A 21488-nucleotide genomic window follows, 5' to 3' on the forward strand; every position below is an offset into this window, starting at 1 on the left:
GGACACTTGCCCGAGAACTAGAAGAATCCTGGTTCAAATGCAGAGTCTGGCGAAGGTATATACCTCTATAGTCGAATTTATACAATCGAAATATCGCAATCCGCGTATCGTACAAGAATGAAAGGCTACGGCATGATTTGCGGTTTCGTCATTGCATTTTGTCATTTCTGCACTTGGCTCGTTCACATTCCACCATACCTCATCTACGGCGGATTATATGAGAGCAAAGTGCGGAAACCAAAAGGATCTTCATTCAGGTCAAGCAAGTTTTGCAAAAGAGACAAACCACCTGTTTGAACAGTACAGGCATGGAAAGAAGGTTCATCCATTCAGCCATTTCCCATCAATATACACCATTCGCCGGCCATGTATCCCAAACAAACACTCTCCAAATCAGAAGACGAGCCAATGCCAGTACCCATTCCCTTTGAATTGCCACATTGATCTTCGTAATAAAAAAAATCGCTCATTTCCGTCCCCAAGCAGTCCTCTTTGCGAAAGACCGGTCAATTCGTCCCCGTCATATCCCAAGCATCTGAAGGCTTATCGATAAGGGGTCATGAATCTGAGCTCGAGTCTCTGTCCTTGCTAGTTCCGGACGCTCTCTGGAAGCCCCGTTCGCCACCTTTTGTGGCACAGTGCTTCACAACCCAGGGATGGCGGAGAACATCCTCAAGTGGAATCCGCTTCTCGGGGTCAAGGACCAGAAGCTGTGGTAACCCCCTGTTAGCAACTCTCCACGGATACTGGGAGGAGTTTGGGATTCACTCACTCGCATGATTAGATCCTTTGCCTCTGGACTGACGAAACTGGGAACTGCCATGTCGCATCGTGCAATCCTTCGCTGTGTCATGATCGTGGTGTCCTCAAAGGGCGCTTCACCAACCAGAAACTCGTAAGTCAGGACACCCAAACTCCACAGATCGACTTTTTCATTGTAGAAATTGTCCGAGCTTCCTGGTTTAAGCATTTCGGGTGGGAGGTAATCTAATGTGCCGCACATTGTTTGTCTTCTGTTGTTCGGGGCGTGAACTGACCATCCAAAGTCAGAAATCTTGATTTCCCCGTGTATGCCGACCAGGATGTTTTCGGGCTTGATGTCTCTGTGCATGACGTGTTTTTTGTGCAAATACTTGAGAGCCGCGGCCATCTGGGCAATATATTGCGCGGCTTTCCATTCGGGGAAACGACCTTCCTTGCGGAGATGCTTATACAGCTCACCCTTGCCGGCGAATTCGAGAATCAAGAACACTCGCTTGCTATCGTGGAAATGGCCAAAGAGCCTGAGAATGTTGGGATGTCTTAGGTTGGACTGAATTTCGATTTCTCGTCGGACTTGCTTCTCCACCTTGCCTTGTTGAAGCTCGGATTTGTGAAGGACCTTCAAGGCGCAAACGAATCCCGATGATCTTTCACGTGCAAGATAAACTCGACCGAATTTTCCCTTCCCTAGCGGCTTTCCAATCTCAAACATACCGAGGTGGAATTGTTTGGGTGCTTGTGGGTGGTCGAAGAAGTATTTTGGAGTGGATCTACTTCGCTGGGAATCATCGCTCTCGTCAGACTCGCGGGGTGCTTGGAGCGCTACCCGCACGGGCGAAGGCGGGTGGGTGGGCACAGTGGTTGTGGTTGTTATCGTTGCGATTGATGCTGTGTTCTGCTTGGATTCTGTGGTGACTTGGAGAGGATACTTGACAAGATTTGTCCGGGACTGAGTTGAGGACACGGTTGGTAATCCTCCTGGACCGCCGCTCTGTTATGGTAGAGTTAGACATGGCCCACAAACAAGAGAGGTCATTAATGAAACAAGCTACCTTTGATTTGAGAGTGGTGGCTGGTGGTGCTTCATTTTCGTCGTTGACGCTGAGGTGCTCGAAGCGGGATTCCAGAGTTTTAGTTGCCATTCTGCGGGAGGGCTTGCGGTGAGGGACGGGAGAAAGAGAAAGAGAGACCGAATAGAAACAAGTATCGCCGACTCCAAGATGAATACAATCGGGGCGCAGTTGGGTATAGTGGTATCGTGGTGGCAATCGGTGGTTTTCGGGGACTTGGTCATCTATCGAAGTCGACCAGGTCTTGGCATAAACACTGATCGTCGGCAGGGGCAACCGCCTCACTAAGCCTCGCACCTCCTCTCTTTGGCTTCCCCGCACTAGCCTGCGCCGCCCCAAGAGGCGCCGAAGAGGTTTCTGCGATTTGCTCACCTCTGATTTCGCTCGACGCCGAACACCAAATCATTGTTCTCATTCGGACTTCCACCTCTACAAGAGGTGTTTAGCAAGGCTCCAGGTGACGTCGCAGTTGACGCAGTCGCCATGGCGGCCAACGGTCATCGACCGCCTGATGGTTTCAACACAACTTTCCCCTCGCCCTCTGCTGCTCCGCCGCGGTCCTTCTCCATTGAAGGCTTTCGCATTACTACCCAGAAATTGCCTATCCTGAAGGCTGGGCCTATTGAAGAGATGACAAATAGGCTTGGAATAGCTCCACCTGAAATGATCTTTGGCGATAACTACGTGGCAATTGAACACGCATCTTCGCATTGGGGGATCAAGTTTGACGCCTTCGGAGCGCTTGATCGAGTTGACAAGACGGGGGAGAGGAGGCTAAAGGTCGCCTACTCCCAAGAATGGCAACAGAGCAGAGAAGACACGCATGACATCAAAGAAGTCATCAAACCGTTCGACTGGTCTTATACCACTGACTATAAAGGTGATCTTGCGCCTGGCAGTCCTGCGTTTCACGCTGCAAGCGACGCTATCCCCTTGGAGCTATTGAAGCAACCAGACCCCATTCTGTTTTTCGATGATGTGATTCTGTACGAGGATGAGCTTGCTGATAATGGCATTGCCATGCTTTCATGCAAGATCCGAGTCATGCCTGCACGATTACTCCTGCTCTGTCGATTCTTTATGAGACTGGACAACGTGGTGGTCAGGTTACGCGATACCAGGCTGTACATTGACTTCGGGAAGAAGGAGGCAATCAGAGAATACATCGCAAAGGAGGAAGCGTATGAAAGGGTTCGCGATGAATTGGCGAGGAGGAGGGATGATGTGACTGCAGTCCTGCGAGACGCAAATCAAACGGCCGATTTCTTACCCGTTGTCGAAAAGACCCTCGAACGAGTCCACCTGGGAACATGAACCTGCTGCCGAGATAACAGCTCATCCGTGAAGAGACAAACAGTGGTCTTTGTGCGATCAAAAAGGCACATTTAGGCGCACAAGGAAGCTGCGGTCCCTAGACTATCCTGAGAAACGCCTGGGCAAGTCGGAAGTCGCACAGGACAATGACAAGACGAGATGTTAAGGAGTCAGGCTTTGGCCATTGCTGTTTCCATAGATGGAGGCCTCGTTATCAGGACGGTCATCGTGGCTCGGGACATGTCAATCCGAACATAGACGGTACACTTTACAGAAGTGGACCATATACACGGGGTTGATCGAGAACAGACGGCATATGGTTTCTTCCCGGCGCGAGACATCAACAGGGCTGCACTGCCCGGGGGGGGGATTACTCGTGCATGGTACGAGTAAGATCAAGATGTGCAAGGACGTCACGAACTAGTTGGTTTGCTGGGCATGAAGGACCTGCTTTTTAAGCCTTGAGGCAAGGCTGCATGAAGCGCCAAACCTTCAATGAACCTCCGCAGGACTCTGTGTTCAACCCCAGGCACCTGCCTTTGTCGGCCTTACTCCTCAGATCCACGTGCCACCGACGCGCCTTTTCTCAACTTTCTTTGTCTGCATCCTGCTTCTGTCCTCGCTTTTTTTTTTTCTTCTTGTGGTACCGTCAAATGGCTCTCTATTCCTTGTCATCGAGCAACATAAAAGAAGCAGAATTCGCTAAACAGCTAATCAAGATTATCCTTATCTGGAGTCAGGCTAATGGAGACCCCCCACAACGCGCTGGAACGCGTGTTGAAAGGTCACCAACCCAGGGAAGTTGTGTCGGAGTCTGCGCGAACCATCCAATTTCCACTGCCCGAAAACGGGAAAACGTCAGCCTTCGATCTGGCCAATGATATCGCTTCATGCTCAGCCTTCTGCTAACCCCTACTTGCCCCTATTCCCACTTGCGCATTCTCTCGATAATCATCCCCAGCCCTGAAGCCAGCGATAATTTAGCATGAAGCCTCAGATCCCACAACGGAAAGATGACGCCGGCTCGTTCTCGAGTGTCTAGGCCGTTCGGCAATTCTCGCAAATCCCCCACGGCAGACGAGCTTGACATGGTTGGGCCCTGAAATTCCGTCAGCACCACGAGGCAACTACTTTTTCTAGCTCAAATCTCGCCGTATCCCCCTGCCTGCCTTCGCAACTCTCATTTGAAACTGCACAAACGCTTGTTTGATCTTTACAGTGCCATGAGCACAATAATGGGCCAGCAGGAACTCCTCTATGTGCTGGCTCTGAGTATTTTCCTTTGTTTCTGCAATGCATTACCTTCAGTGCCTGTCGCAACAGATCCCATCCTCTCAACTCTAACTGTATCGACCGTCGTACAGTCTTTGGTGACGGTCTATTCAGTCGTTCCCGCGACCGACGCGGCACCGAATGCACTGGCGACAATCACCACCACGATCGATGGCAGCCCAACAACAATAACATCAACAGGAGTTGTAGCCGGTTCGATAACTAGTACGATCATCTCGACCGTCTCTTTGACGACAAATCAAGTAGTCATCAGTACCATTGGCTATTCGACAATTTTCGGTCCAGATCCGATCGCTACGGTAAGCCTTTCGCTATCGTATTCTCGGCAAGCTGCATTGCGTTTTCTGTCCTGGAATCTATATGAGCCATAAGACAGTCCTTTCGTCATTGACAACCTCTGTCCACTTTCTCGTATCAGATAACTGACTAGAATGCAATTAGACAACTGCTTCCAGTGTATCTCCTGCAACGGCAGCATCTACGTCAGATACACCTTCATTGACCACTACATCTGCTTCGGAAACGTTGCGGACTACTGCGTCTGCCCAAGCAACCAGTGCCTCAACGACCTCGAGTGACACATCTACAGCGTTAGCATCCACAACAAACCAACCCAATTCATCATTGGCAGCCACCGGAACCAATCCTCCGTCCCAAGCGTCACACTCTTCATCCCCATCCAAAGGACTCACCGCTGGTGCCAAGGCTGGGATTGGCATTGGTGTCGCTATAGGAGTCATCCTGCTAGTAATTCTGTCGTTTTTGCTTGGTCAGCGATATTCACGCCGTCTCAACGGGCTAGCGAAGGCCAATACCGATCTAACCGGCGCCGAGGAAAAGGACATATTCCAAGCTGGTCGCCCTTATGAGTCGACCGGGTCCAAGCACCATTCTCTGGGCCTGTCTGCTACGAAGGGGCCGGCGTCTTCCATGAACACTACGGCAATGGGTAGTGGTTCGGAATCTATGAGCGGCAGGTCCTACGAAATGCCGCTTTCAGACTCTTCAAACAATCGTGTGAACAGCCCAGAACTTTCGGCTCTGCCTCCAATCGAAAATGAAGACCAGCCCATGTATGTCGGTGTTCCCGCGCACATGTCGGGCTCGAAACGTTGGAGTATGAAAGAATATATGAAATGATGCTTTAGCTCCTTCGCTGTTTGCTCATCAATCTATACTGTCCATGAAAGCTTCCCGATGTCTTGCGGCTTGACGAGATCTTACTTCGGAGGGCAATTCGGCCAATTAACGATAGAACCTCGAGCTCGGAATGATTGCAACGTCGAACGAGAACTTCTCGTTTTCTGACAATTAAGCAGGTCTACTCAGATGCCAGCTCTGCGGCAGCGCCACAATGCCAAACGGAAACTGTTGGTGGAAACATCGCCACGGATGACCGCCCAGATACGTTTGAAGCCTCGGACGAATTTTTAAATCGATCAAGGAGGCAGCAGCGTTGGTGGCCGACGTAGTATATTCCGTCACGTCACACCTCAATTCTGCAGCTGGCGCCGCTGTGCTCTACATGGTGCCGAGACTGGCCAAAATCTTTCTCAAGACCTTGCAAACCACTCCTCCAGAAGACATTGTCAGCAACCTTTATCGCTATGCGACAGCCCCGGAGTACTCCGGAGAAACCTCCAGCCTGGCCCCTGGGCACTCGGCAATTCATCTTCAACCATTTGCACGATTTTTTCGAATGTCACATACTCTACCGAAACTCATCCCTTTTGCTTGAGTTTTGGGTAAAGTAGCTATTTTTAACCTGTACAATATGTGCGGAGACGGACCACAGTACGTCGGGGCGAGCGAGGGCCCCATGGGGACGGCGATGTCGCGACTTGAAAGCAGACTCAGAGAAAGCACACAGTTATGGCTGCGAGGCGTTCCATTATGACTAGTGTTTAATATATAATCCGAGTCACCTCCTTTATCTCAGCCTGATCCTACTGTCGGCTTGCCTGATAATTTCTTCGTATCGGTTTGCGGCCAGAAAAGGATTAGCTTGCCAAGGAAATATCACGTGTCGTGAGCTAGCGACAAAATTGGACGATCACGTTCCCCAATGTTCAACTTTTACCTTTTCACTATCCTTCCAAGTACTTGCGTATCGAGAGGCCACCGCTCCTTGATCGTCGCTGACCCCTAGAATCAGAATTGACAGATCTTTACAACTCAGCCGGCTGATTTGCGGCGGACGGTTGAAGATGCCGGCATTGTTGGAGGATCCAGAATCGCCTGTAGTCTATCGGGCTTCGGGTCAGAGTCCGTACCCGACCTCAGACAATCCGCACATACCTTCGTCGATATTCCCCAGACCTGTCACACTTCGAGACCGTGTCACTGTTGCAACCCTAATACCATTCTTCTCTCCGGATGCCGTGCCAAAGAGACTTCTTGCATATCTCTCGGAGCAGCTCAACAAGGAAATTGAGGGTGGGGACACGTACCCCATGATCAATCCTCTACCACTGGAAACTTTTGGGCCCTATTGGTTTGGCAATTTTGGTGCTGTCATGGTTCTCGGTGACATTGGAGGCATTGAGGCCGTGTCCGACATGGATCACGACGGCGTTGACTGGAACAAAAAGTGCCTGGGCAGCTTTTATATCAAGCCCAATTATCCTGGTCGAAGCAGTCATGTCTGCAATGGTGGGTTTCTAGTCACTCCTGCGGCTCGTAACAAGGGCGTCGGGAAATCGATGGGACAATGCTATCTAGATTGGGCACCTCAGCTGGTAGGTTCGGCGGTACGAGCCCAGGTGAGGGCACACAAAGCTGATCTTTGCTAGGGGTATACCTATTCAGTATTCAACTTGGTTTACGAGACAAACACTGCTTCTACGAGGATATGGGATTCGCTTGGTTTCAAGAGGATCGGAAGAGTCCCCGGTTGTGGACATTTAAAATCATCGGAGGAACCTGTCGATGCAATCATCTACGGCAGGGATCTCAGAGCAGAGGGGGAAAATGACGTCTCTGAAGAGCGCTTCGACAAGATAAGGTACTACTTGAGACATCAGCTCTACCCGCAAGGTGCCGATAGATCGGAGAAAAGTCGACTAAGGAGTGCTGCTACTCACTATAAACTAGTCGCTGATGCGGATGGAGGCCCGGAGAAATTGTTTTTGAAGGACAAAGAGGTCATCTCAGACCCTCAAGCACAGTACGATATCGCCAAAAGGATCCATCTCCAGGCTCATGCAGGCATCAACAAGACCACCGCCATCATAGCAACCCAGTATCATTGGATCCGGATCAAAGAAACTGTGAGCCACGTCATCAAGAATTGTCTTGAATGCAAAGATCTCAATAAGTCGATGATACTACGCTCGGAGAATCGGCCTGGCCGAAGTAGGACGATTGATGAGGCTCCACCGGCTCTATTGCAACCACAGCCAGGGCAGCCTACACCAACACCAGTAATAACGGCGCCATCTGCACAAACACCACAGCCACCAAATTCTGCACAAACAGCAGCCGAGGTGCGAGCCATGCCACAGCGGGATCAGGACATTACGACAAATCACATCTCCGATCATATATCTGATCACGATTTCGCGTCAATACAGCAACCCATGGATTTGTCTAACGACCATGATCCGCTAGTTAATGACCCGGATGCGCATCTTCACGCCTACGACGAGATGGCCATTGACCCGCAGATCATGGAACAGATACAAGCTCAACTTGATGCCGACTATAATCCGAACAGCAACGCCTATGTCTCGCCAGGAATGCCCGCTTTCACGGATCCTTCCCATTTGCAATCGCCCCACGATCCACGCGACTTCAGTCACCCAGCGGCTGAGCATCATTTCATTCGGGACCCCAATCCACCAATACTGGGACACGATCACGTTATGGACGAGGGCGGTGCAGGCACAGGGCTGAATAGTATGCAACCTATGCAACATGTATTGCAGATGGACTATATCGACCCGCAGAACGAGCAGCAATTCAAGCTCGAGGATCAATTCAAGCTTGAGCCACGATAAAGGGCGGCGCTGGCGTTTCGGTTCGATCGGATTGGGTTATCGATTGATGAGAAATGCATGTGGTCGACATTGACGAGTTTGGTCTGGAGGCTGGTACATTTTCATGGGAACGACCTAGACGATACAACAACATATGGAAGGAGTATAGTCTTGAAGGATAGGAGACACGCATTCAGCAAAGACTTGGGGCGAAGGGATCTGCGCCATAGACTAGGGTGACGATAGACAAAAGATCCCCATGCCGGACGGCAACTTGCCCTGGCCGGGTCTGTGTCGAACGATGAATTCAGTATAAACATAGCAATCACCCATAGTGCAGCCCTTTTTCCACGCTCCGAGAAGTTGCTGTGCTGACCGAGAAGGGGGGATCGGGCGTGCTGTACCCTGTATGTATATTTTGGTCTGACAGTCAGATATGGTGCTTGCGGCTTTTATAATGCAGTCAGACAAAAATGCTTTGAAAGCTTTGGACCATCCATTTGTCATCCTCATCTCCGTCGAAATGTTTCGACCTAACTCAAACCCAACAACGAGACCCGATCATGGACACTGGCAGGCTGAAGAGGCCGGCAAGACCACCTCCTCGACTAAGGACCAAAACTGGCTGCTATACGTGTAGGGCGAGAAGGAAAAAATGCGACGAAGCGCACCCAATTTGCGGGGCTTGCAGGAGACTCGAGATTCAATGCATATACCGGGAACTCACAAGTCCTACGACGGCGTCGCGGACTCCTCCTATTCCATCTCCGAGAGCCCGAAGCAGCACGGTGGCCGAAAACCCGGTGGATGTTTCATCAACAGTTCCGACGCTTCACAGGTCTCTGAGCCAGAAGCATAGCGGACTGAGGACGGAGCGGGACTGGAACGTGTTCAATTATTGTTCAACGCGGTACATCAGGCTGTTGACTTCGCCTGAAGCCACCGCTGAATTTCGAGATGTCTCCTTTGTTTTCGCAATCGGGTTTGATGCGCCATGGGTGATGCATTCTGCGCTCGCTCCGGCGGCACTTCATGCTTCGTTTGCTTCCTTGATTCCCAAAGAAGACGCGATGCTATACACTCAAAGTGCTCTCCAAGGCTTCCAGCAGGCACTCCAACCAACAACATGTCGATCCTTTCCCAGAGACGCATTCCTTGCTGCTTCACTATTCCTCGGTGTTTTTGAGGGAGGTTGCCGCCCGAGTCTCTGCCAGTTGTCCGATACTGACATTAATCAGGACTTCTATTCATCGTCGTGCAGTGCGAGCCTGACGCACTATCGCGCCATAGCCAAGATCGTGGAAGGCCAAGTTGCCGAGATCCCCCGTCTTGATATTGGCCAGCTCTCGATATTGCATCTTACTCTACTCGACTCTGTCCTATATCATTTCTCTACGAGGCTTATATTCGAGAAGGACATTGGTGCTACCTGCAGATCGTTTCCCCGCCAGACCGTCATTAAATATATTGAAGCGCTGGAATGCGCAAAAGGAGACGGACGTACTGGACCATTGATCTTGCCTGTCCTTGGCAGGACACCTCCGGCCCTATTCCTTCAAATTTACCAGATTACATGGTTGAGCAGACAGGTTCCCTTCGCCCACTGTGAGCTCTATGGACTTGCTTTGCAGTGTTCAACCGAGGTGGAGGGTCTGGCGGAAGACTATCCGATGATTGCTTCTGACAACATCCCATCTCTCCAATCGACTGTCGCTGTCAGTATCAGCAACTCCGAGATTGCCGCAAAGCTCTATTACATAGCAACGCAAATATTTATCGCAAAAGTTCTCAATTTGGAGGGACTCAGCAGCCAATCTCCACAGATCCAGGCTCAACTTTCCAAGGGAGTTGTATTGTTGGAAATGTATGATGCATCTTTGCCCTGCGGACAATTTATCTGCTGGCCTTTGCTCGTCCTCGGTTGTGCTGCCTGCCCGACGACCAAGTCCGAAGTGCGACAAAGTCATCTAAGCAACACTTACGAGCTCCGTCGCTCGACAATGCGATGTCTCATTCAGGCGAAACTCGTGCAAATCTGGAATGTCTCGTATTCAGGCTACGTGAAGCGCACCGCAGGCGCATTGAAGAAGATATGGCAACTCCCCAGCATACTTGCAAAAATCCCTGTCAACGGATATGCTGCAGATGAAGAAATTGAATACGATGGACTCATGGCGCTCATCCAAAAAGACGGGTTGGGAGCGGCCTCCTTACTTGCAGAGGATAGTAGTTTGTTGGCACCCAGCCACTTCTCAAGATGGTCCTACGTGAACTATTATCCATCGGGACTGTCATCTCAGACATCTGTCAATGATGCGAGCTACTTTGACGCATTCTTCGTCGCGCATACGACTCGTGAATATTTGAACTGAGCACGGGGCTCCATGTTGGGCCTTTGGGTCATCTAAATGACTGTCAGCAAATGAACATTGTCGGACTCGCGTCTCTTACAATGCGGGCCAGCTTGTCCAGGCCGGATTTGCAGTGGCTCAGGGTCCTGTTGCTGCGAGGCTTTCGAGAATGGTATTATGCAAGCGGGGTACTGGACACGTCAGCGGATATCTCAAGGTTGAGCCTGTGAAAACGACTTACGTCAAGCACGTTGAGGAGACATGTGTATGGTGGCCAGCCATACGTGTCATGTGGAACAGCTGTGTTTTGAGCTGGAGGGCTAATGACCGCATCCAGCTTCATTTCGGACCACATCTTTCGCCAGTCCTCCGACAGCTCCTGACGTTTCACTGTCAGAGCTGCATACTTTTGCAGCTTGCCCAACTTCTCAATATTCGGAACATACTGGTAGTTTCCGAAACTGGCAGGTCGATGACCCGCAGCAACAGAGGGCACCGGAGGCTCACCACTCGCAAGGATATGTCCCCTCGGAGTCTCTGTCTCAAGACTGAATAGCTCACCTGCCACCTCCGTGGCATCGGCCACGTGGCCTTGCTCTGGGCTTAGCTGAATCACTTGATGACCTTCAGCTGCGAGTCTGTTGGCAACTTCCGCAAGCGCTCTCTTTACCGGTGGATGAAGTGGATAAAGGGGGTCTTCAGCCAGGACTCCGATTCTGAGCTTGGCATCTTCATCTTGGTCCAGGCGGCGCCAGGGTACGTCAATCGCGGTCGAGTCAAACGTAGCGGGCACCGAGTCTATGATTGCTTTGGTCAAGACTTCCAGGGCTTCAAAGTCATTCGCAAGTGGCCCTGCGGAGGCGAGTATGGGCTTCCATCCAGGCAAACCCGGTGTTGCTTGACCGCCGTACGGAACCCGAGAAGATGTTGGTTTGAAGCCATAGGTGCCACAACACAATGCCGGAATGCGAATTGATCCAGCAACATCAGTCCCAACACCAAGCGGGGATCCTCGGAAAGCAATCAATGCTCCTTCCCCCCCACTAGAGCCTCCCGCACCTAGAGATGTGTTGTGAGGGTTCAAGACTCGGCCAAAGATGTTGTTGTCAGAGTCCGCCGTCATGAGTGTCTGAGGAATGTTCGTTTTCACATAGAGCACGGCGCCCAAGCTGAGTAGAATGTCGACAATCGGCGAGTTCTCCTGTGACTTCTCCCCGAGGAACGAGACGAAACCAATGGAAGCTTCAGTGCCAGCTACCTGAAAGGAGTCCTTGATGCTGACGGGAAGGCCATGCAAGGGCCCAAGCAGCTTTCCCTCACTCCTACATTGATCGACATATTTTGCTCGTTGGAGTGCGGTGTCGAAGAATGTCTCCGTCAGACACGAAGTTAGCTGTTGTGCTATTGCAGCCCTTTTCGAAAAGGCCGTTGTAACCTCGACAGAAGTGAACTCTCCCGATGCAAGGTTGGCCAGCAACTCCGACACCGTGTAGTTTTCCGTGATTGATAGTTCACGTTCGGATAGGATCCGCGACTTCTTGACTATGTCCAAGTCGAAGAGTCTGTTTGGATTCTTATCCAGCGGGTAAACCAGCATCTTGGAGATATCAGAAGGAAGCTGCCACTCTGTCGGAATGGCTTCACGGCACTGCTGTCGCTTTTGAGCGACCTTTGTCTGCCAATCCACCGGGTGGACGTCTTGTTCAACCATGGCGCTGATTGAGGCCATGCTGGCGATCTGATCTTATGACTTTGCACTATTGTCATGTCAGAGGATAGCAGCCAACTTCTGTGTATTACTTCAACAAGATCCATACCTCGCGTACTGAGTACCTTGCGGATGGAAATCTTGATGGACTACTCGGATCTGCCCAGCGAAATGGGCAAAAGGTGATGGCTGCACGATGCTCAACAATATATATCTGTTCCTCTTTGGCTTCTAAGCAAACCTGCAACGGAGCCGGTTGTATTTGAGAAGCATTTCTCAACCGAGGACGTACCAGGATGTACATACGCTGTTGTCCGCCTTTCAACCCCCAGCAGACCAGAATCCGGGGACCAATCAAGCATCTTTGCGCCCTCCAATCATCCAAATTTGCGCCACGATCGATGTTTGACACCCCAGACTTCTCCTCCGGATCGGCCACCACGGTTTCCCAGATAAATAGTTGGGTACATTGTTGAACCGGCTCGCTACTTGTCAGCCAGCCTCTAGGTGATCCTGAAAGTATATTGGCGCAGAAACCCCTGACGCTCTTGGACGGCTCGGGAACGGATGCTACGAGTGGGAGATCTTTTATTCTCCAGGCTAGTCCATGACTGAGTGAGATTTCTCGCCAGAACGCTCGACGTATGCAACAACTCCGAACGACCCTGGTTGTGTACTTTATCCACATATCTACTCACTTCGTCTGGAGTGTGCGGTCTTAGATTCCGCAAAGTCAAAAATATGGCGGCACCAACTGAACCCTCCCTTTTGCAGAAATTGGCCGCGAGGCTAAACCGAGACCCTGGAAGTCCAGTCGAAAAACCGACCGAGTCCTTTTGGCAGGATCCTCGTCATTCTTTTGCTGATCAACAGTCGGCAACTTTACCCCAGGAATCCGATGTCGTTATTATCGGCTCTGGCATTGCTGGCATTAGCGTGGCACAGCATTTGCTCCGTTTGCAGCCGTCACAGAAAATAATTATGCTTGAGGCCAGGTCAGCGATATCGGGAGCAACAGGCCGAAATGGCGGGCATATCAAAGCCGTCCCGTGGGCCGATTATCATGCTCTCAAGCAGATACTCGGCAAAGACAGTGCAATGAAGATTACGAAATTCCGACTTGCTCATTTGGATGCTTTTGTCAATGAGGCTACTGCTCTCGGCGAAGCTGGTAAAGTCGGCTTGGTGCGACGTGTGGAGGGAGTAAGCGCTATTTTCGACAAAGAGAGTTGGGAGTCGGCAAAGATCAAGCTCGAAGCATGGCTTGAGGACTTCCCGGAGCATCGCGAAAATTGGAGTGTGCATGAGGGAGAGGAAGAGCTGATGGTACCAAAATCTCCCCACGATCTTTCTTTAGCTGACGTAGTTTGAGAAATTCGGAATCATCAACGCCTATGGTTGCATCAAGGGTCCTTCCGGGGCGGCATGGCCATATCGATTTCTTGGTTGCGTACTGTCAAATCTACTCGCCAGCGGGCAGGTTGGTCTCGAAACGCACACTATTGCAGAAGAAGTACGTCGGAATAAATCCCAAAGTCATCCTTACGAAGTGCACACAACGCGAGGCATGATATCAGCAAAACACGTCATTCATTGCACAAACGCGTACGCAGCGCATCTGCTTCCCTTCCTGAAGGGCAAACTCTGGCCTCTAAGAGGGCAGATGACGGTTCAGTCGGTACACGCAGACTTCCCACGACTTGGTGCCTCGAGATCGTGGAGTACAATGTGGGCAAGAGGCTTTGACTACATCACACAATCTCCTGGCGAAGATGGCTCACTGTACCTCGGTGGAGGATTCTTCCAAGGTGGACCGGAGAAAGACGAAGACTTGGGAAACGCCGATGATAGCCAGCTGAGTGCGCAATGCCTTGAGCATCTAAAGACAGTCCCGTCAACAGCATTTGCCCACGGAACAGGCGCAAAGGTCGAGAAGAAATGGACAGGGATTATGGGATTCACGGGAGATGGGCTGCCCCTGGTTGATCGTGTTCGAGAGTTCATGTCTGGTCGAGCCGAGTGCGATCCCGAACTCGGTGGTGAATGGATTGCTGCTGGGTGGGATGGTTACGGCATGGTTCATTGCTGGCTTGCTGGGAAGGCACTCGCACATATTGTGATGGGACGCGAACACGAAGTTACTGAGTGGTTCCCAAGGGATGAGTTTGGATGCAGCTGGGAGAGGCTCGACCAGATGAGTCCGGAAGGAGCCCTCAAACGGTTTCTTGGGCTGCTGGAGACATAAGAGCGTCAATACGACTCCAGAACGATCTTCGATCCATGTTTCAACATACAGGTATACACCCGGCGGTCGTTGCAACAGTCCTCTCCTATCATCAACATAATAGTGCCTATGTCTAAACAACCGAAAGAGGCAGTCCTAGCCAGCTCAAATTTTGATATGGGCAATATGGGGGCCTTGGCTTCCTTGCATCCAGCCCGCACTAAGTCGGCGCAAACGGATATGATTCGATATTATATCTGAGGTGTTGTCGGCTTTCAGCGTCAAACCCTTCGGACATCAGCTCTTACTACGGGATGATCTTCCTTTCTCCGCATACCTAGAGAGGCCACCAGGCGCCGCTAGCCTCAACCTTGGCCTGGCCGGAAGCTTGTCGGCAATGATTCGAGGCAGTGGCAAAGCTCCAGAATCCTGGGATACTGGTCGGTTGATAAGGGTCTTTTCCATCATGGGTGGCTGGCGGCGAGGTCTACTAAAGGATAGCCACCCCCTTCCCAAAGTCCATCAGCATCGTGCGCGCCTCATTTTCCAGAACAATTCCTTGACCATTACGGGCTGCCTGCGACATCGCCAGAATGACTTACGATAGACTCCCGCCGGGAACGCAGAGGATCGAGGACAGGACCGGGCAGAAGATTCTGCTGGCACCTCAACCAAATGCGGATCCCAATCAGCCATTGGTGAGTCTTTGTTTCCGGCGTTGTGGTAGAATGCTTTCTCACTTCTGCAACAGAACTGGTCGGCATTCCGCAAGTCTCTGCATATGACCATTTTATGCTTCTATGCGTTGATGGTGTTTGCAATGTAAGTTTGCTCGGCCCGGACATTGCAGCGTGTCGTAGAAGCTGATGGCCTTACTCTCCAGCCTCTGTGTTGCCGTGCCGCTCTGGCAAGACTTCAACACCGAGCTTGGTATGAGTTATGCTGTTCTGAATGATGGCTACGCCACAAACATGGCCACGTTATCCGTTGGATGTATTATCTTTGTGCCCATTGCTCTTCGAATCGGTCGAAGGCCAGTCTACATTGTCACTGCACTGGTCATGCTTGCTGCCGCCGTGTGGCAAGCGAAGATGTTTACTGTTGGGGATATGATTGGATCGAATGCTATATCTGGTCTTGCTGGGGCTGTGAATGAGGCCATCTTCCAGGTCACCGTACGTCCCCTTCAACCTCCGAATCCTCTGGAGATGGCCGAATAGAGCCCGCATTTACTGACATATATTGCAACAGGTTTCGGATCTCTTCTTCGTACATCAGCGCGGAACAATGAACGGGATCTACCTCGTGGTTGTCATCATCGGCAACTATCTGGGGCCAGTTGCCGCTGGCTATGTCGCCGTCTCACAGGATTGGAGATGGGTCTTCTGGTATTGCACCATCTTCATGGCCGTGGTGACTGTTGCTATGGTCTTCTTCCTCGAAGAGACCAAATACACTCCGCTGGTGTTGAACGGTCGGGAAGTCGTCGTCTCCACTTCCACGGAGCAGCAGGACAACCTCACCAAAGTGAACAGCACCAGTAAAGGCAACGCTCGTGGCTCTATCTCTGTTGATTCCACCGACGCCGCCAATAACGAACGTCGCCGCCTCGTTGAAATCGACACATCCATCCCCATGAACTCATACTGGAAACGTCACTCCCTGTGGTCACTGGATAAGCAAACAACCACTGAACAGCGCAGCCTGGTGATGCACTTCTACCAACCCTTTCAGATCTTGGTCACATTTCCCGCAGTCATGTTCACGGCACTGCAGTATGGATTTTGTATTGCCATGTTGGCGATCCTGGCCGTGACGCAGGCGACGCTGTATCCTTTCCCGCCGTATAATTTCACTCCGATCGGAGTCGGAAATATGAACTTGCCACCTGCCATCGGAGCTATTTTGGGCTCCCTCTTTGGCGGCCCTCTGAACGACTACTTCATTCTCCAGGTTGCGAAGCGACGAGGCGGTATCTACGAGCCCGAAACTCGACTTTGGCTGTTCCTGGTACCGGGCTTTTGCATGCCAATCGGATTGTTTATGTATGGGTTGACCATCTCCAAGGTAGGCACACACTCGCAAAGCGGATCTCGATTCGAAAATGATGCGAATGGAAACTGACATTGACGGTTCAAGGGAATGGCTTGGCCTGTCAATGCTGTAGGAGCTGGATTTATCGGAGCTGCAATTGGAGGATGCGGTGATATTTCTCTGACGTACTGTCAGGACTGTTACCAATATGTGAGTCCAGAGAGCGCCTACCACCTTCCGCTCGGAGAAAACCTTTTTTTGTCTGGTAAAGATGTTTCGTAACTTATTCATTCTCTTTGCAGATCCTCGGTGACGCACTCACCTCCGTGGTCTTTGTGCGCAACATCATCTCTACCGCCCTCGTCTTCGCAATCACACCCTGGATGACCAACATGTGAGTGCCCCAGGAAAGCCTGAGCTGGTGTGACGGGTGCTTGCTACAGCGATATCTTTGCCAGAAACAGTGTTTCGGTGCTAACTATGAATCAGGGGCGTATATAACATGTTCGTTTTGCTGGGCTGTCTTGGTGTCGCCGTGGCTTTAACCTGTGTGCCTTTGATTATCTGGGGACGCACATGGAGGGCGAAACTTGCAGGACGGTATGAGTATTTCGCTGCGAAGCAATATTGATTTCCGTGATCGGGGTGAAGATGTCGGACTTCAATGCAAGCTGTAATCAGAAAAGTGGGGATCACAGTACTTTCGGCAGAATTTGATCAGCCTCATCAACAAGAGGGTGGAAATTTCAAAAGGACTTGTCTTCCGATCTCACCTATCAGTCTCCCATGAGCGGGCCCGGTTCTCAGTTCGGGAGCCGGCTGGACATCACGCTTTCACCGCAGGCGGATCACGAGTACGTTTCTCATGAGGTAAGGGGGTCACTTTGTTACTGTGTATAGGGACCTCCTGCGAAGCCTTGATAATAGCAACATCTCAAGGTCGTTTGAGGTGCTGAGCCAGCGCCCACTAGGAGGGGAATTCACCGAAGAAAGAGTGCAGAAGAGAAAATGGACGGATTTCGAGATATCCAGCCACGTACGTGATCTACCGGCGGATCAGCATTGCTCTCCCTTTGTATTAATTAGGAAAAATTGGGGTGCTTGGGTAGAATCTGTATCGAGCATGTTTTTGCGACCACAGGACGTCAAAGAGCCGCCTCCTACCACTATTAGGTAGTGGTCTTGATGAGAGGCTGGGTGTGGGGCTAGGTAGGCCTGGAGTGTCTTGTGTGCTTATTAGCCACCCACGACAACATGGCCGCTTCTGTGTCAAATATAGGTAAGTAGGTAGCTAACAATTAGTACCGGATGGATGAAGGATGGAGCACCACCAGTATCCCCCCGAAGTGCAAGTCAAAAAAAAGAGGGGGCTCAAATCGCTGAGATTATGTCCATTAATGTGGGCTACTTGGGTTTAATACTTATACTTCCGGTCCCAGGATGGATATCTTCCTCCCTTCCCCTCCCCTCCCCTTCTAAGCAACAACGGAGGCTCTTGTAATCCTCCCATATGGCTCGTGTGAGTCGACGTTCAGCTGCAGTTACATACACATGCACTGCACTGCACTTGCCACTGGCACATGCACCATCCTCGGGATGCGTCGTCTGTTAGGAGAACATTCTCCCCGGGCAATATGATTCGTTCATTCTTTCATTTCTTCTCCAGCGAAGGGAGGAAGGAAAGTCTTCGGATCCGCAGCCATGACCATGATTATGATGATCCATCGCGTTTTTATTCCCCGAGACCCTCCGGGGGCCTCAGCGGTCTGGGCTGGTGGACCTGGATGATCTCGGGACTGCGCACGGTCGGCATCTCGTGGCTCTCCATGCGACTTGGCTCCGGCGGCGGCGGATAGAACGGCATCGGCATCGGCATTGGCACCGCTCCCTGCACCGCCGGATAGGCGTACGGCTGCTGGTGCTGCTGACCGGAGGCCACCACCACGGGGTAATAATGCGTCGTCGGCTGGCTGCCAGGCCCGCCAGGGGCAGGAGCCGCCGCGTAGTAGTAGCTCGGATACTCAGGGTGCTGCGACGGGGGCGGAGGAGGCGTGCTGTATTGCGACGAGTGCTGCTGGTCGCTCGGCGAGCCGACTCTGCTGGTCGAGCCGGGTGAGGCGACGGTCGTCGAGTGCTTCTCATTGATCACATATTGGGCTCGCGGCGAGGTCGGAGGGAAAGGCTGCGCTGCGCCTGGGACGGGCGTTGCTCCCGCTGCTGGGTTAGGTTGGTTGTTCTTCGCCTTCTTGTGCCTTCTCACGCAGAGGCACGCGATCCCGATCGCGAGCAACAACGCCACAGTACCTGCCACGGCGCCGCCGACAATCGCTCCAATATTGGTCTTCTTGCTTGGAGAAGGGGGAGACGGTTTTGGGGAGGGAGATGTCGCTGTCGCTGTGGGGAGGGCCCGCGTCGGTGTCCGCGAGGTGAAGACAGCTTTCTCCCCGAAATAGACCGACAGTCGATCGTCGTCCCATCCATTCGTTGGAGCCTTCTGAATGGCTCCGCCTTCAGGTCTGCCACAAAACATTGTCAGCTTGGATCGCTGTGTCATTACCGAAGGATCCATGACCACGGAAGGGGGAGTCTTACGTGCCACCCGCCACTTGCAGGATCGCTGGGGGGACAAAGTACTCTGTGAGATTCGGTAGATAGGCATACCATTTGGCGTCCGTGCTGTCATATTGGCCTAGATTCAGGTTATGCTGGCCCTGGCTTGCGGGCACGTCGCAAGCCGTGGTATTCGTAAAATTGCCTCCCATGACTATCATTTGCCCTCTGTCGATCACGTTACAGGTAAGCAGCCCATGCGGCGAGCCAGGGCCTGGGTTATCAGGGTACCATTTGATCCATTCGAAGGTAGGCATGGTCAGAATGTAGACATCGTCGAAGCCCTGGGGATCTTTCAGAAACGGGATTCCCAAGCACCGTATATAATGCTTACTGTTGCGTTTTCTCCAAACCCGAATCCGCCATAGAGATAACTGGGACTCAGGTTAGGAACCCTCGTTTGATACCGAAGCGATGACTTACATATTATAGGAAGTCTGGTCATCCGCCCACGTCACACCGCCGCAGAATTTGCGACGCATTTCCGGAATGGTCCCTGTGGCTGTCTGGGTGTACCATTTGGCTGTTCAGGAAGAAATGAGCCTCAGAGCCAGTGTTTCTGTTTTTGCGTGCGGAGTTACTTGCCGTCTGAAATGTCGTAGATAATTATGGTGTCCATGGGCGCCTATGAAATTGTCAGTATTGCGGTATCTCCAACATGTTTTGTGCGGCGGCGTAGAAGACCCTCACATACCGCAACTTCGGTTTCATTGCCATAGGGGAAGGTAACTCCACCGAAATATACAAGTAAACCTCTGATAGATGCTGGAATGTACACCATGATTCCCTCGGCCCTGCCGATATTATCATAACCACTATAGTTGGTAAGAGTATTTTGATCCATGTCGTAGACGATCAGGTTGCTTGTTGCCCATTGCGGCCCTGTCCATAAAGGATTGGTCAGGTTGTTGAGGTAGCCACCATAGTAAAAGCCCATTCCAATCTCACTGCTGGCCACACCAGCTCCGTAAGACACCCTCTGAATCGGCGACGTGGATCCAAGGGTCGGAGAGGACAGATTCCACTGGTTCAAGATCACGTCGTAACCCCAGAGTTGAAACGTGGACGGCGCGGCTTGGAATTCGCCTCCGTACAACCAGAAGACTTTATTGACCTCGTCTTGCCATAACGTGCCTCCTGCAACATCCGGGATCGAGGAGTTCTTTGTCAGATTCGCATATTCCGGGGGCATGTCTTGGTATGAGTAGTCTAGATCACAATACAGGAGACCTTCATCTGCACCATCGTCAGCCTGGAACTGTTTGCGATCGTGAGACTTCAGCAGTACTCATTGTGGGTATGGGATTCTGTGAAATGGGATTCGCGTATAGCCAGCCACCATCAATGTAAAGTTTTCGATCAATCACCGCAGTCTGGTGGCCATACCTCCTGCAGAAGTTCCGGAGCGGGTCTGCAGGAGGCTGAGCCACTGTCTGCACCGTCAACAGAGCAAGGAGCAGAAAGAGCGAAGAGGCCAGTATTGTCATTGTGAGGAGTAAAATCTAACACGCAAAACCTAGGATGCTCATTGACCGCGATGTCGTCGTGACTGCGGAGGGCTGTAAAACAAGAGGTTGAAGCAGGATATGCTGGTCGAGAGGTAAGGGCCTTCAGGTGCTCGAGCACACTCGCTCTCGCGCTGGTTCCAGGGCCAAATCCTTTCCTGGCCCGTCCAGACCAATTCTATACGAGATGGGCGCGGTATGGCGAGGCCGGCATTGGTCGATTTTTGGCGGCAACATGCAGCTTCATGCTTGCAGATAGGTGGGGTGACTTCCAGCGCCATCAGCCGGACTTTAAGAATGACAGAGTAAGAGTAGTAAGAGTCCATAGGATGCAAAGCGGTGAAGAGTCGAACCCCCCTGGTTACACAAGCCGCTGGTCGTGTTTCCCTTGTCCCGGCTCGCCCAGGACTCTCCTCAGCCTTGTTGCTGTCAAACATTGGATGTCCAGACCCTCTCGTCGTGTCTGCGCTCCCGACACGAACAGGGGCCTGTACGACCTTGACGCTGCATAAATAGTCATGTATTTCAATACAACAGAGCTTTCGCTCGAGGGACAAGCTGGGTAGTGGGTGAGAATTGCTGAAGCTTGCCTGGACACCCTGGACATCCCTGAGCCAGGCTGCCTGCCTGGTATTGGGCC

General features: G+C 51.7%; 9 protein-coding genes across 9 annotated transcripts; 6 read left to right on the forward strand and 3 right to left on the reverse strand.

Moving 5' to 3' along the window:
* Positions 1 to 557: 557 nt before the first annotated feature.
* Z519_09615 (serine/threonine-protein kinase ark1) lies at positions 558 to 1904 on the reverse strand (the record flags this gene model as incomplete). The annotated part of the gene is made up of 3 exons (XM_016767336.1): positions 558 to 710; positions 773 to 1753; positions 1815 to 1904. 3 exons carry the CDS (start codon positions 1902 to 1904, stop codon positions 558 to 560), a joined length of 1224 nt encoding a protein of 407 aa, XP_016616128.1.
* A 411-nt stretch (positions 1905 to 2315) lies between these two features.
* On the forward strand, positions 2316 to 3146 carry Z519_09616 (uncharacterized protein; the record flags this gene model as incomplete). The annotated part of the gene is made up of 1 exon (XM_016767337.1): positions 2316 to 3146. One exon carries the CDS (start codon positions 2316 to 2318, stop codon positions 3144 to 3146), a length of 831 nt encoding a protein of 276 aa, XP_016616129.1.
* Positions 3147 to 4369: 1223 nt separating this feature from the next.
* Positions 4370 to 5579, forward strand: Z519_09617 (uncharacterized protein; the record flags this gene model as incomplete). The annotated part of the gene is made up of 2 exons (XM_016767338.1): positions 4370 to 4738; positions 4881 to 5579. The coding sequence occupies 2 exons, from the start codon at positions 4370 to 4372 to the stop codon at positions 5577 to 5579; spliced, it is 1068 nt and encodes a 355-aa protein (XP_016616130.1).
* A 1067-nt stretch (positions 5580 to 6646) lies between these two features.
* Positions 6647 to 8437, forward strand: Z519_09618 (uncharacterized protein; the record flags this gene model as incomplete). Its single annotated transcript, XM_016767339.1, has 2 exons — positions 6647 to 7177; positions 7232 to 8437. The coding sequence occupies 2 exons, from the start codon at positions 6647 to 6649 to the stop codon at positions 8435 to 8437; spliced, it is 1737 nt and encodes a 578-aa protein (XP_016616131.1).
* Positions 8438 to 8979: 542 nt separating this feature from the next.
* Positions 8980 to 10788, forward strand: Z519_09619 (uncharacterized protein; the record flags this gene model as incomplete). Its single annotated transcript, XM_016767340.1, has 1 exon — positions 8980 to 10788. The coding sequence occupies one exon, from the start codon at positions 8980 to 8982 to the stop codon at positions 10786 to 10788; it is 1809 nt and encodes a 602-aa protein (XP_016616132.1).
* Positions 10789 to 10820: 32 nt separating this feature from the next.
* Positions 10821 to 12496, reverse strand: Z519_09620 (uncharacterized protein; the record flags this gene model as incomplete). Its single annotated transcript, XM_016767341.1, has 2 exons — positions 10821 to 10958; positions 11009 to 12496. The coding sequence occupies 2 exons, from the start codon at positions 12494 to 12496 to the stop codon at positions 10821 to 10823; spliced, it is 1626 nt and encodes a 541-aa protein (XP_016616133.1).
* A 720-nt stretch (positions 12497 to 13216) lies between these two features.
* Z519_09621 (uncharacterized protein) lies at positions 13217 to 14720 on the forward strand (the record flags this gene model as incomplete). The annotated part of the gene is made up of 2 exons (XM_016767342.1): positions 13217 to 13801; positions 13848 to 14720. The coding sequence occupies 2 exons, from the start codon at positions 13217 to 13219 to the stop codon at positions 14718 to 14720; spliced, it is 1458 nt and encodes a 485-aa protein (XP_016616134.1).
* A 572-nt stretch (positions 14721 to 15292) lies between these two features.
* On the forward strand, positions 15293 to 17364 carry Z519_09622 (uncharacterized protein; the record flags this gene model as incomplete). The annotated part of the gene is made up of 7 exons (XM_016767343.1): positions 15293 to 15397; positions 15451 to 15521; positions 15583 to 15874; positions 15951 to 16766; positions 16839 to 16943; positions 17036 to 17127; positions 17223 to 17364. 7 exons carry the CDS (start codon positions 15293 to 15295, stop codon positions 17362 to 17364), a joined length of 1623 nt encoding a protein of 540 aa, XP_016616135.1.
* Positions 17365 to 18465: 1101 nt separating this feature from the next.
* Z519_09623 (uncharacterized protein) lies at positions 18466 to 20830 on the reverse strand (the record flags this gene model as incomplete). Its single annotated transcript, XM_016767344.1, has 6 exons — positions 18466 to 19249; positions 19326 to 19627; positions 19678 to 19717; positions 19767 to 19866; positions 20028 to 20579; positions 20632 to 20830. 6 exons carry the CDS (start codon positions 20828 to 20830, stop codon positions 18466 to 18468), a joined length of 1977 nt encoding a protein of 658 aa, XP_016616136.1.
* Positions 20831 to 21488: the final 658 nt, after the last annotated feature.

Source organism: Cladophialophora bantiana (assembly GCF_000835475.1).
Source record: "Cladophialophora bantiana CBS 173.52 unplaced genomic scaffold supercont1.16, whole genome shotgun sequence".
In the NCBI taxonomy this organism is placed as follows: Eukaryota; Fungi; Ascomycota; class Eurotiomycetes; order Chaetothyriales; family Herpotrichiellaceae; genus Cladophialophora; species Cladophialophora bantiana.